Source organism: Carcharodon carcharias, chromosome 10, assembly GCF_017639515.1.
Source record: "Carcharodon carcharias isolate sCarCar2 chromosome 10, sCarCar2.pri, whole genome shotgun sequence".
In the NCBI taxonomy this organism is placed as follows: Eukaryota; Metazoa; Chordata; class Chondrichthyes; order Lamniformes; family Lamnidae; genus Carcharodon; species Carcharodon carcharias.
In genome coordinates this window covers 144,260,846-144,274,243 of record NC_054476.1, presented here as the reverse complement: position 1 = coordinate 144,274,243, position 13,398 = coordinate 144,260,846, and the positions used below count along the sequence as shown (strand labels likewise).

The 13,398-nt window shown below is 47.2% G+C and overlaps 1 protein-coding gene across 4 annotated transcripts in view; it reads right to left on the bottom strand.

Moving 5' to 3' along the window:
• The window catches only part of LOC121283115 (solute carrier family 13 member 5-like), a 99,917-nt gene that overhangs the window by 21,923 nt on the left and 64,596 nt on the right, over window positions 1-13,398 (bottom strand). For 3 of the 4 annotated variants that reach the window (XM_041197240.1, XM_041197241.1, XM_041197238.1), the window contains exons 3-6: window positions 6,610-6,738; window positions 5,838-5,974; window positions 5,053-5,270; window positions 3,334-3,538 (exon numbers count right to left, since the gene is read on the bottom strand). In XM_041197240.1, coding sequence (XP_041053174.1) covers window positions 3,334-3,538; window positions 5,053-5,270; window positions 5,838-5,974; window positions 6,610-6,738 — 689 coding nt within the window. Of the gene's footprint in view, window positions 1-3,333; window positions 3,539-5,052; window positions 5,271-5,837; window positions 5,975-6,609; window positions 6,739-8,734; window positions 9,102-13,398 lie in introns of those variants that run through there. The other variant, XM_041197239.1, reaches the window with a different exon arrangement.

The window sequence follows — 13,398 nt, the reverse complement described above, 5'->3', positions numbered from 1 at the left end:
ATCCTCCAGCTGCAGTTGATGTTTGTCTCAGTATGTGTCCATGGGAACAGCCCGTAGAGCAGAGTCCTGTGTCACAGAACTGCTCGGGATGAACCTCGACAGAAACCACTACATCTCTCTCCAGACCTTCTTTGCAAAGGCACAATCTACAAGGAGGTGAGCAACGGTCTCTTCCCCACCACAGCCACTTCGAGGGCAACGTGCAGAGGGGGTGAGACTCCTGGCGTGTAGGGAGGATCTGACGGGGAAGGCTTTTCTCACCACCAGCCAAGCTACGTCTTGGTGCTTGTTGGAAAGTTCTGGCGATGAGGCATTCTGCCAAATGACTTTGACAGTCTGCTCGGGGAACCATCCCACTGGATCCACCCTCTCCTTTTCCCTCAGGACCTCTAAGACGTTATGTGCCGACCACTGCCTGATGGACTTGTAGTCAAAGGTGTTTCTCTGCATAAATTTTTCCATGAGGGACAGGTGGTACGGCATGGTCCAACTACTTGGACTTGTGCTGTCAGTATGTGGGTGAGAGAATCAGGATTACAGTCCCGTTTCCAAATTACACTCCTTGTGAACACAGTCCACCTCAAGGTTATTGACACATCCCATTTCTCTATCAACAGCAATAGCCATTAACAAGTGCACTATTTGTAAATTTACAGCACCTTCTCAATCCAAAATCATCTCAAAGTGTTGCCACCGCAACGAATTATTGTAGACTGTGCGGTATAAGGGTCTGGCATTGAAAGGGTTAAGGTGGTACTGGGTATAGTAAAGTCCTGTGATGTAAAGGAACACATGACCCAAGTCTAGAGACAGTCTTGTACTAGACAGAGACGTATGTAGAGGCAAGCATGGAGACAGGTCCTAGCTTAGACCTGACACTGTATATATGTATACAGTTATTATTAGTTAATAAACAATTACTGTCAAACTATACAAGACTCAGAACCTCTTCATGAGACCTCCTGAACTACACAAAATATCTTACAACATGGTGACAGCTATCAGAACAACCCAGATCTTCACAGAAGCTGCAGAAGAAATTTCAAAGCTGGAAGATTGAAAAGCAGCATTCTGACCTGACGAAATGCACCAGAAGCAAAGCTGCAGAAGGAGTTTGTCAGACAAAAGCTTTAAAGCAGGGCAGGAAGCAGAGACAGAAATAAAACTCCACACTGCAGCAGAAGACTCCATTGAATCTAGTGGAAGTCCAGCTTCAATACCCAGAGAGAGTGCAGAGTCAGAACACCCAGCAGGAGTGAGCTAAAAAAAAACAACTTAATTTTGTGGCCAGAATGAGTTTTAAAGTCAGCAGCAGTCAGAATTGTCATTCGAATGAGCAGTCAGTGACCAGAGAAGAGCGACTCTGAAAGGAACTGAATGCCCAGGTGAAGTTGTTAAGCTTGTATTAGGATCCTGCAGACAATTCAGCACAACAAAAGAGTAGTTGCTCAGCTGGATGAAAAGATTCATAAGCTCGAAAAACAACTGGAAAATAAGAGTAATCACATTTTTGGCTATTGTGAATCAAGCGGGAATGAAGATTTCATTCTGGAAACATCAATTCCCATGTAAACCGCACATGGGAAGAAAAACCAACTAAATGCCAGAACAACCACATCCGAAACAACCTCCTAATCATCAAGGTTTACCCAGTACAACAGAGTCTACCACTTCTCCAACTGTTATAAAGACGATATCTGGAAGAATGATAAAGCCTCCAGGCCACCTGATATTGTAAACACAGAGACTTGGTGGTGGGGGGTGGGGAGAAGGGGGTCATAGAAGTAATGTAAATGTGCTGGGTAAACAGGAACGTATGGTAAGTATTTTGAATAAAGGCTTGGGGGAGACATATAAGGGTCTGGCATAGATAGGGTTAACATGGGACTGAGTATAGTGCCACCCACATAGTGATGTAAAGGAGTATTTGACATGGTCCAGAGGCAATTCTGTATGTACAGAGACATATATAGAGGCAAGCAGGGAAATAGCACCTAGCTGAGAACTTAGACTGTATGTAGGTATATAGTTAATAGTAGTTAATAAAAGCTTATTGTTAAACTATTCAAGACTCAGAACCTCTTTATGAGACCTACTGAACTACACACAACATCTTACAACAAAGTGAAGCGAGTGTTGTTATGTAGGCAGCACACACCACAGCCTTTCTTAGAATGAGGTCTCAGAAGCCGGAACAAGCCAAATCCTTACTTCCCTAATTCTTGTTGCAGCAGAAACATTGGTCAGACACAGGAAGAATCGTTAACATTCAACAGAACAGAAAGACAGGGCTTCGGTTTAAAGCCACATCTAAAAGGCAACACCTCAGTACTGATCCTCTGACAGTGCAGCACTCCCTCAGTACAGACCCTCCAACAGTGCAGCACTCCCTCAGTACAGACCCTCCAACAGTGCGGCACTCCCTCAGTACAGACCCTCCAACAGTGCGGCACTCCCTCAGTACAGACCCTCCAACAGTGCGGCACTCCCTCAGTACAGACCCTCCAACAGTGCGGCACTCCCTCAGTACAGACCCTCCAACAGTGCAGCAGTCCCTCAGTACTGACCCTCCAACAGTGCGGCACTCCCTCAGTACAGACCCTCCAACAGTGCGGCACTCCCTCAGTACAGACCCTCCAACAGTGCAGCACTCCCTCAGTACAGACCCTCCAACAGTGCGGCACTCCCTCAGTACAGACCCTCCAACAGTGCAGCACTCCCTCAGTACTGACCCTCCAACAGTGCGGCACTCCCTCAGTACTGACCCTCCAACAGTGCGGCACTCCCTCAGTACAGACCCTCCAACAGTGCGGCACTCCCTCAGTACAGACCCTCCAACAGTGCAGCACTCCCTCAGTACAGACCCTCCAACAGTGCGGCACTCCCTCAGTACAGACCCTCCAACAGTGCAGCACTCCCTCAGTACTGACCCTCCAACAGTGCGGCACTCCCTCAGTACAGACCCTCCAACAGTGCGGCACTCCCTCAGTACAGACCCTCCAACAGTGCAGCACTCCCTCAGTACAGACCCTCCAACAGTGCGGCACTCCCTCAGTACAGACCCTCCAACAGTGCGGCACTCCATCACTACTGCACTGGTTGTGTGAGCCTGCATTTTACGTTCAAGTTTCTAGAGTTGTGCTTGAACTGATTTTGGCTCAGAGCTTGGGAACTCCCCACTGAGCCACAACATTTTATTCAGGCATTTCATTTTAAAAGGAATAAGATGAGGTTGGGGCTGATACAACCGAGGGAACAGTTTAGTAAATAACAGCACATTCCACACAGCTTTTTGAGAGGAATTGTTTTGATAGTGTAAAATGAAGCACTCACTGGTTGATTTGCCCCTGCAGTACTAGGTTGGCGGGGGTGCCAGTCAGAGTTGCAGTGCCACCAATACTGGCTGCATAGCAGATGCACAGAGTTAGACCTTTATACATCTTCATCTGCTCATGTTTGTCCTTGTGTTCTATCATCATTGTGGAAACATTCACGCTCTGCGCCTGAACATTTGTCTCTCCACCTGGAGAAGCCATACCTGCAGGGTACACAGAAAAAAAATTGTCACAATCACTACCTCACCCCCAGTGGGGCAGACACTTGTGTTAAGCATGCTGTGGGGCCAATGGTGCAATAGCACTAATGGCAAGTGGGAGACATTTTTATATCCGGGGCTCATAAGATCCCTAACAGCATTATGGGTGCACCTATGCCACATGGACTGAGGCAGTTCAAGAAGGCAGCTCACCACCACCTTCTCAAGGGCAATTAGGGATGGGCAGTAAATGCTGGCCCAGTCAGTGAAGCCCTCATCCCATGAACAAACTTTAAAAACACCATAAGAAAGATCAACCCATAAGTGTGAGATGACATCCCCAGAAGGGGAGGTCAAACAAGGTTTAACTCAGCTTTGAGTATACTGACAAAGCCTCCACTGCTCTCTGCGGTAGAGAATTTCAAAGATTCACAACCCCCTGAGAGAAGAAATTCTTCATCTCTGTCTTAAATGGGAGACCTCTTATAACTGTAACCCTTGTTCAAGACTCCTCAATGAGAGGAATCATCCTGTCAGCAGCTGTCCTGTCAAGTCCCCTCATAATCTTATCTGTTTCAATAAAATCACCTCTCATTCTTCTAAACTCCATTGGGTATAGGCCTAACCTGTCCAAAGTGTCCTCATAAGACAAACCCCTTCATCCCATAATCAGCCTGGTGAACTTTCTCTCAACTGCTTCCAATTCAAGTTTCTCCTTAAGGAAGGAGACCAAAGCTGAACTCAATACTCCAGGTACATTCTCACCAAGGTCCTGAACAGATGTAGCAAGACTTCCTCACATTTATTCTCCATCCCCCTGGCTGTAAAAGGCCAACATTCTATTTGCTTTCCTAATTGCTTGCTGTACCTGCATGTTACCTTCTTGTGATTCATGATCAGGGACACCCACGTGCCTCTGGACTGCAGCATTCTGCAGTCTCTCTCCACTTAAATAATATTCTGCTTTTCTCATGTGTGTGATGCTGATGCACAAATACTGAACCAGTGGTTAGTGCGTCCAGTGCTCACTCTGTGAGGCAGAACTGGATGTTCAAGGTTAAATAGGGAAGACAATGGGGGTGATGAATATTTGATTCATGAGATTATTACACAGCACGCTTTCTCCATCCAGACTCTGTGCCCTGTTGGTGCTGATTATTGCTACACATGTAAAGAATGATTGGGGTAGACAGTGAAAAGAAGTAAGTTCAGCTGGACAGGGGGAAGAATAGCCCAGGGGCAACTGTCGACCACCTGCCACAATCTGCAATATCACAAGAGTTAGAACAACATCTCTCTAGCTCAGTAACACCCTGGACACTGACCAGCTGTCCACACCACCCTCCCTCCCAACCCCCTCACAGGGATTTGAATCCCCTGGGGCTGCTTAGACTTCCACTGTGAATGGCCTCCTTCTGTGTTATAATGACTCTGAAACACTCATGGCCTGGGGAGTGGGAGTAAAGTGAGAAATCTTATTAAAGACACCTCATTGAGTGAGTTAATGTGTTAGAGACCTGACAACTCCATGTCAGGAATGGTGCTCTTTGACTCCACTTCCATTTCATGAGCAGAAGAACGGGAATTTTCCAATGCCATCCTTGCTGCCTCCTCTTCAGTGCTGCTGAGCTGGTCGAGCACGGCCTTTGCGATGGGGACCATCATTGCAGTGGTGGCTGTGTTACTGATCCACATTGAGAGGAATGCTGTCACGCCCATGAACCCCAACATTAACCTGGAAAGGATAGAAACAAGCCAGTTGGCAACGTGAAAATAGCTTCCAGCCCATCAAAGCCCCCACCTCTCGCTAATATCCCCTCCCTCTGGACATTAACTCATCGAAGCCCCTCCCTCGGGACATTAACCCATCGAAGCCCCTCCCTCAGGACATTAAACCATCGAAACCTCTCCCTCTGGACATTAACTCTCCGAAGAAGTTCATCTCTAAAGCAGATGTGGGGAACAGCCTTGACCACATGTGCATGATGGAATATCTTGTGCTTTGGGCTCTACGTGGGGACCACAAGCAGACTGGAGGCAATATTGCTTCAAGCTTTCCTGATGCTGAAGCTTATCTCTCCTCTCTGTACCCAGGAACTTCCCCCCCCCCGCCAACTCCCCCCTGGACATTGAATATTCTACATTTACAGGACTTGACATTATCCTGAAATAAATTGCATCGGAGACTACTTCCTGCTACTTCCTGTCCTTTTATCCTGCTCTCTAATTCTATGCATTAATATTCACTGTGTGCTTGATGCCATCTGTAACACAACTGGACAAAGGATAGGAGAAGTCTTACAGAGCTGGCTTGACACCCACAAAGAAGAGCGTTGTCAGTGCGATGCGTTTGTGAAGATTCCAGTCTTCAATGGCTATAGCAACCATTAACCCACCAAGGAAGAAGGCACTGGTGTCCTTCAGGTACTCCATACACACCTGAAACAGAAAGCACACAGATGCACAACATCACAGTGAGGCCATGTGGGTGTGTCACGCATCCTGAGGCAAGGACCAGTCTGAATTGCCAAAAATTAGACTGGGATAGGTTATGATCAGTGAGCTCCATTCACACTGGGACCAGTGGGTTGTGGTCAGTGATCTCCATTCACACTGGGAACAGTGGGTTATGGTCAGTGATCTCCATTCACACTGAGGCCAGTGGGTAATGGTCAGTGATCCCATTCACACTGGGGCCCATGGGTTATGGTCAGTGATCTCCATTCACACTGGGGCCAGTGGGCTCTGTGCCTCTAGCTACTGAATGATATTAGAAGGTTGGCATCAAACAGTGCCCTAGAGAAACCCTGCTGATTGGTTATAAACCTTTGTTTTGGCAGTTTGGGAAAGGAATCAGCTCATTGAGATAACATGGTCAATCCCATGTTTTATTATAGGTTACTGAGGATTAACTAACTAATTGCCAGCCAGAACAGTCACTTTATCATCAATGTTCAAGGGAAGGATGATGATTATATAGAGACTTAATGTTACAATCTTGTTTCTCTTTAAAGTTTCATTATCAAGTTCACAGAAGTGATTTCGGGGACAACAGTGTTGTTTCTGAAACTTACTGTTTTGGATGGCATGATTCCAAACGTTGGGAAAAGTAAAATGGGCAGGAAGGATGTGATAGCCAGGGGGATGACTTCAGTGCACCAATACACAGCCATCAGAAGGACAATATATCCGCAATAGGCTTCCTGTTAGAGAGGGAAACAAAAACCAGATCAGGAGGAAATCCATGTCAGTGACAACAACTTATATTTATATAGCACCTTTAATGTAATGAACTGTCCAAGGTGCTTCACAGGAACATTCCCAAACAGAAGTTGACACCAAGTCACATGAAATGTTAGGAGGGGTGGGCAGAAGCTTGGTCAAAGAACTTTAAGGAACTTCTCAAGGGAGGAGAGACAGGTAGAGGGAGGAGAGATTTAGGGAGGGAGTTCCAGAGCTTAGGGACCAGGAAGCTGAAGGCAATGGGGGTGATAGAAATTGGAGATGCTCAAGAGGCCGGGATTAGTGGAGCACAGTGATCTCAGTGGGCTGTAGGGCTGGAGGTGATTACAGAGATAGGGAGGTCCAAGGACAGGGAGGGATTTGAAAACAAGGATGAAAATTTTAAAATCAAGGCATTGCCGAACCAGGAGCCAATGTAGGTCAGTAGGCACAGGGTGACAGGATAACAGGACTTGCTGGGAGTTAAGACAGGGACAGCAGAGTTTTCAATGAGCTCAAGCGTATGGAGGGTAGAATGTGGGAGTCCGGACAGGAGACCGATGGGAAAGCTGAGGAAACAGAAGTCAAGTTGCAATGAGTACACTCACACTGCAAGAACCAACCTTTGTTGTAGACAAGTCCCTCCATCCCACAAAAATAAATTGCCCATTGCCCCCATCCCTCCTCTCTTAGAGGTGGAACAGGCCAATCAGTGCCAGGCAGCCAATTGGGTCATTGGCAGTGCCCAATGACTTGCTGGTTGTGACACTGAGCGAGCAGTTCAGAGGCTGCAAGTTGAAATCCCATTGGCTAAGTGATGCATTAAATGGGAGAGAGTTTTAATCCCAAGAATAAAAATCTGATCATAGAAACTGACAGATTGTTGGACAGACCCAAAGGGGTTACTAACGTCCTGTAAGGAAGGAGAGTAATGAGCCCCTGGTGTTGCCCTATGTGTGACCCCAATCTCACACTGCCTTGACTCTTGATGCCCTCAGGGGCAACTAGTGATGGACAGTAAATGCTGCCTTGACAGGGCCACCCACATCCGAGAACATAGAAGAGAATGACCACTCTCTCTGTATATAAACAGCAGAGATACCAGGTTATTGAGGAAAATCTGTACAGATCAACAAGAGCATAGAAATGACTGGACAATGAGAGCACAGACCGTCTAAACGTGCCTGTAGTCTGCTGGTACAAAGATAATGGAGTAATTGACCAGAGTGACCAATCTCTATCAATGAGTCTACAGCAGAGCCGGACATGGGGGGAGGAAACCCCCCCCCCCCCCCCCCCCACCCACAGTGGGGGAGAGATTCGGGAAATATAGATCCAAACTCACCTGTTTCTCTCAATGTTCACCAAACACGTCAGGTCTCTAATAACTTATATACTGCACCCAAAAATATTATTTTCTGAAATAAATTTCAATAATTCACACGTGAAAAGGTCAATATTAATTGTTTCCACCTTCTCGCATGGGAATCTGTTTCTCACTCGCTCCCTGAAATACTGACCCCAATCTTCACTGGAGTAGGATTTCCCAGCGGGGGTGGGGAGGGGGCAATAGCAGATTGAGGCAAAGATGACAGGGGGATTCGGGGGTTAGAGTGGGGAAGGGATCACAGGGGAGAGTGATCACAGAGAGATACCGTGGGGGGAAGAGATCCTGTGAACTCTCCGGCTGAAAGTGCAGAGAGTGTTTTACGGATTGAGTCCCTCCTGTTAACGAGCCAGTCCAACGCTCAGCTTCTTCAGCACTTTACAATTCCCAAAAAATATTCCGAGAAAAACATTTTCCAAACTGCTCTTAAAATCTGAGATTGCACACACATACACACATACACACACACACTGCCATTCTGGTTTTCCGTCTTAAATTGCTAGTTGTTTTAATATGAAACACAGTTTACAGTTGTTTCTAATGATTGTTAGATATCCTGAACCGTATTTCAAGGTGGAAATGGAACTTACTGTGGTCCGAACAACAATGGGTAAAGGCATGAAGAGTATCACAGGGACAGCAAGCAGCAAAGGATCCCTGTAGTTACGAAGTGGCCTGAGACAGGACAGCATTGTAGATGGTCAGTGGCCGGAGCCTCTCCACTTACTGACAATCCACTCGAGTGACCATCACTAGCTCCAAGATCCCAGTATAATAACTTCTCCAAAAGTTCATCTGTTTTAACTCTCAGTGATCCACTGACCAGTTTAACCTATTCTGGTTATTATTAACCAACTGCCTCCTGGTCCCTGTTCAAGGGTAGTAAAGTCCTGGTGGGGTTTGGGGCTGGTATGTGGTCAAAGTCCCAACCGGCAGCTCCTAGGAAACCCGAGCCGGATTTTACCTGTAGCTGGTAATTTATTACCCCCCCCGGGAGGGTGGCCTGTAACTTTAAGGGCGGAGGCACCGCCCACAGAGTCTGTCAGCCAATCAGCCTTTCAGACTCAGCAGCGCTGCCAGTGCTCTCTTCAGGAATTGCAACTACAGGGGGCGTCTTTGGTGAGGGAAGGGTGTGTGTGTTTGGTTAGTGCTGGGTGGTGTTACCATGGAGACCTTTCCATCTGAGGTGGGGTTTTGGGGGTTGAGGGTGTGGGGGGGCGTGGTGGGGTGGGGGGGGGGGGGGTTCCACGGGCAAACGAGTGCCCAGTCAGGAGGGATCCCACCCCAATCACTCCACAAGGAGGTCACCACGGTTCGTCAGGCAGTCTCCCCACGTGTCAGAGGACCCACCCCCACCTCTGGTAAAATACCTGCAGCGACAGGAAGAGACTCTTAGTTGGCTACTTAAAGCTTCAATTGGCCTTTGGATGGAAGGGCCATTCACCACTGGGAAAATGCCCGTGACAGCCTGAAGGCAATGGGTGCAGCAACCCCCAGCCCTCTCACCTGATTTGTCAGCCTCCCCATGCTCTCAGCCCATTCCCTGAATCCCTGTAAAATCTCAGCCTCCAGATGACACTGGCAGGTTGTGTATTATCCCCACCAGACCATCGATTTGGGGTTTTGTCCACATTATAATTACACTCCCTCCACCACCAGCACCCAGTGGCATCAGTGTTTACAAACCTTCGACAGCACCTTCCAAACCTACAACCACAATCACTTAAATTGTCTCCAATTTCACCACTCTCATAGCCAAGTCATTATCACCCGCTCTGTTACAAAGCCCCCAGGTCTCTCTGTTCCTGTACCCAGTTTAGAATTCTATCCTTTAGTTTATAATGCCTCTCCTTGTTCTTCATACCAAAATGAATCCCTTCACATTTTCATCTGCCATTTGTATGCCCAAGCCTGTCTATATCCTCTTGAGGTTTATCTCTATCCTCCTCACGTTTCATAATACTTTCAAATGTTGTGTCACTTGACATGTGAACTTTAAGTACATACTTCCTATTTGCCAATTTTTAGCCAATCAGTGTTTCAGTTGTTTCCTCTTTCACCATGACTCTGGCAATGTTTCGGGCTGCCACCATGTTTTGCACTGTCACCGTGATTTGGCTTGATGCCCTTTATTTGTATTGTCTACTGGCTGAATAAAGCTCCTTTTACTTTATGGGTGACTTGGAAATAGTCGGTCTTTTATTTTTCTCAAAACTGTTTATTTACACTATTTACATCCAAGACCTTAACACAGACTGCTCTGTGTCTTATTCCCTTGGAGTCTCTTGCTCACCTGATCCTAATGTCATGCCTGCATCATCATTAACATCATTTTCTAATTAACATAACCATTAACCCCTTACTCGACATCTCCCACTTAAGTATGATCTCAAAACTGTTACATTATTTTGTTAGACTATTTACATTCTCACCATCTGTTAACCTCATGTACTGTTTACAGTTTCCATCCAAATCTTAACCCCCACCCCCAACCCCCACCCACTCTCCAAGTCACTGTCACCCTAGACGTCAATCCCTAGCTTTCAGCCCCCTCGGAGGACATGTAGGATGTTTGTGTTCTGTTATCTTCTCCATGGAAGGCAATCACATTGGTGGCTTGGGACAGCCGCTTCACACGACTGCTGGCTCCTGGGCTCAGACTCTTACAATCACCTGAATGTAAAGGCAGTGAAAATCAATCAAGGAAAAACTGATTGAAGAGTTTTTCAATCCTCCAGGACTGGAACGATCACAAACCCCCTGAAAAAGGAGACAAGAACTGATATTCTCTCTCTCATCTCCTTCGGTAGTGCCCTCTGGGGAAAGGTTAAAGCACCAGCTGGAGAAAATGAAGCACTTTCAGCTCCTATAAAGAACTTTGAAGATGTATCTTTCACTGCTGCTGTGATGACAAGAAAAGTGTTCAATGCCTGAGACATGAATAAATCTGGTAGACAAGAAGAACGAAGAACATCCTGAAGACACTTCAGGATACAAGGGGAGGAAGACTTCCCTACTCCCTGGGGTAGGGGTTTCACTTTCTGTAAGTAGTAGGATCATTTCCATGCTTGCTTCAGCATGAGGCTGCTCCACTGTGGACAATGAGATCACAGGGTCAGCAGGAGAGTGTAGGATTGCATCATCATCAACAATGGAATTAATAGTTGTTTGGTAGTACAGAACTTTGGTATTGCTGAAAAAAGAGACACGTCAAAGTTTTTCATCTTACACTCATCAGGACACTTTGCAATAATACCAATATAAGGGGAAAACAACAATTTTTACTGTATGTGAAGAGAGTGCTGATTGGTTGGCAAGTGGATTCTGATTGGTAGAGGCATTGCTATGGAGAATGAATCAGCGATGGTGACTAACAGTTAACTACCAAGCATTGTTTGAAAATTAAACCAGGTAGCTTGACCCTGATTGGTCAAGGAATTGTCCTAAGGAATGAGTCAGCGAACGACTGTCACTTACTTTGTTTAGCTGAAAAAGATGGAATGTGTGTACATGTTCTTTCTGTCTGCAAAGAAAAGGGACCCGTGTATTAATATATGTAGCTTCCAGGACACACAAATGCATAACACTGCAAGCCTAACTGACAACCTTAGACTGGTTGTCAATGTAATTCTCGGCACACTGAGGATTATTTAGCAAATGTTGTCCAATCGCGGAATCACATCTAGTGTTGGACACTGTGTTTTGAGTTTTGCAAGCACAGGCTGGTTGGGTACAGTCTCTACCTTGCCCATTGTGAACAGCAGCTGGGGCATGCTGTTTGATACCATCTGCTAGTCTTTGGAATGTGTGGCCTCCATACCTTCATCTCACCCTCAGCAAACTTCCCACTGGAGTGGAGCTAAACTACAGAACAATGGAAACCCATTCAACCTCCGCCCCCTGCAGGCCAGATCCATGGTCATTCCATCCTCTGTCATTGAACTCCAGTACGCAGATGATGCTCACGCCTGCGCACACTTGGAGGCCGAGCTCCAAACCATCATCAACACCTTCGCCGAGGCATACGAGAGCATGAGCCTTACACTAAACATCCATAAGACAAAGGTCCTCTACCAGCTCGCTCCCTCCACACCATACTGCCATCCACCCACCCCCTCTCTCCCCATCCAACCCACCCCGCACCCCCCCAAACTCCCCCGCACCCCCCCCAACCCCCCTACTGCTTATGAAGATCAGTTACGAGGCCTTGCACAATGTGGACCAAGTTCCATACCTTGGGAGCCTACTGTCAACAAGGGCAGACATCAACGACGAGTTCAACGCCGCCTTCAATGTGCCTTTGGCCGCCTGAGGAAGAGAGTGTTTTAAGACCAGGACCTCAAAACCAGCACCAAGCTCACAGAGCAGTAGTGATACCTGCCCTCCTTTTTTTTAAATTTATTCATGGGCTGTGGGCTTCACTGGCTGGGCCAGCATTTATTGCCCATCCCTAGTTCCCCTTGAGAAGGTGGTGTTGAGCTGCCTTCTTGAACCACTGCAGTCCCCGCGGTGTAGGTACACCCACAGTGCTGTTAGGGAGGGAGTTCCAGGATTTTGACCCAGCGACAGTGAAGGAACAGCGATATATTTCCAAGTCAGGATGGTGAGTGACTTGGAGGGGAATTTCCAGGTGGTGATGTTCCCATCTACCTGCTGCCCTTGTCCTTCTAGATGGTAACGGTTGTGGGTTTGGAAGGTGCTGTCAAAGGAGCCTTGGTGAGTTCCCAGTGCATCTTGTAGATGCTATACACTGCTGCTACTGTGCATCGGTGGTGGAGGGAGTGAATGTTTGTGGATGTGGTGCCAATCAAGTGGGCTGCTTTGTCCTGGATGATGTCGAGCTTCTTGAGTGTTGTGCGAGCTGCACTCATTCAAGCAAGTGGGGAGTATTCCATCACACTCCTGACTTGTGCCTTGTAGACAGTGGACTGGCTTTGGGGAGTCAGGAGGTAAATTACTCCTATATGGCTCAGAGACATGGACTGTGTACAGCAGACACCTCAAAACTCTGGAGAAGTACCACCAGCGCTGTCTCCGCAAGATCCTGCAAATCCATTGGCAGGATAGGTGCAGCAACCTCAGTGTTCTCATTCAGGCCAACATCCCCAGCATTGAAGAACTGACCACGCTCGATCAGCTCCACTGGGTGGGCCACATCGTCCGCATGCCTGACACGAGACTGCCAAAACAAGCGCTCTGCAAGGAGCTTCGACAAGGCAAGTGAGCCCCAAGAGGGCAGAGGAAATGCTTCAAG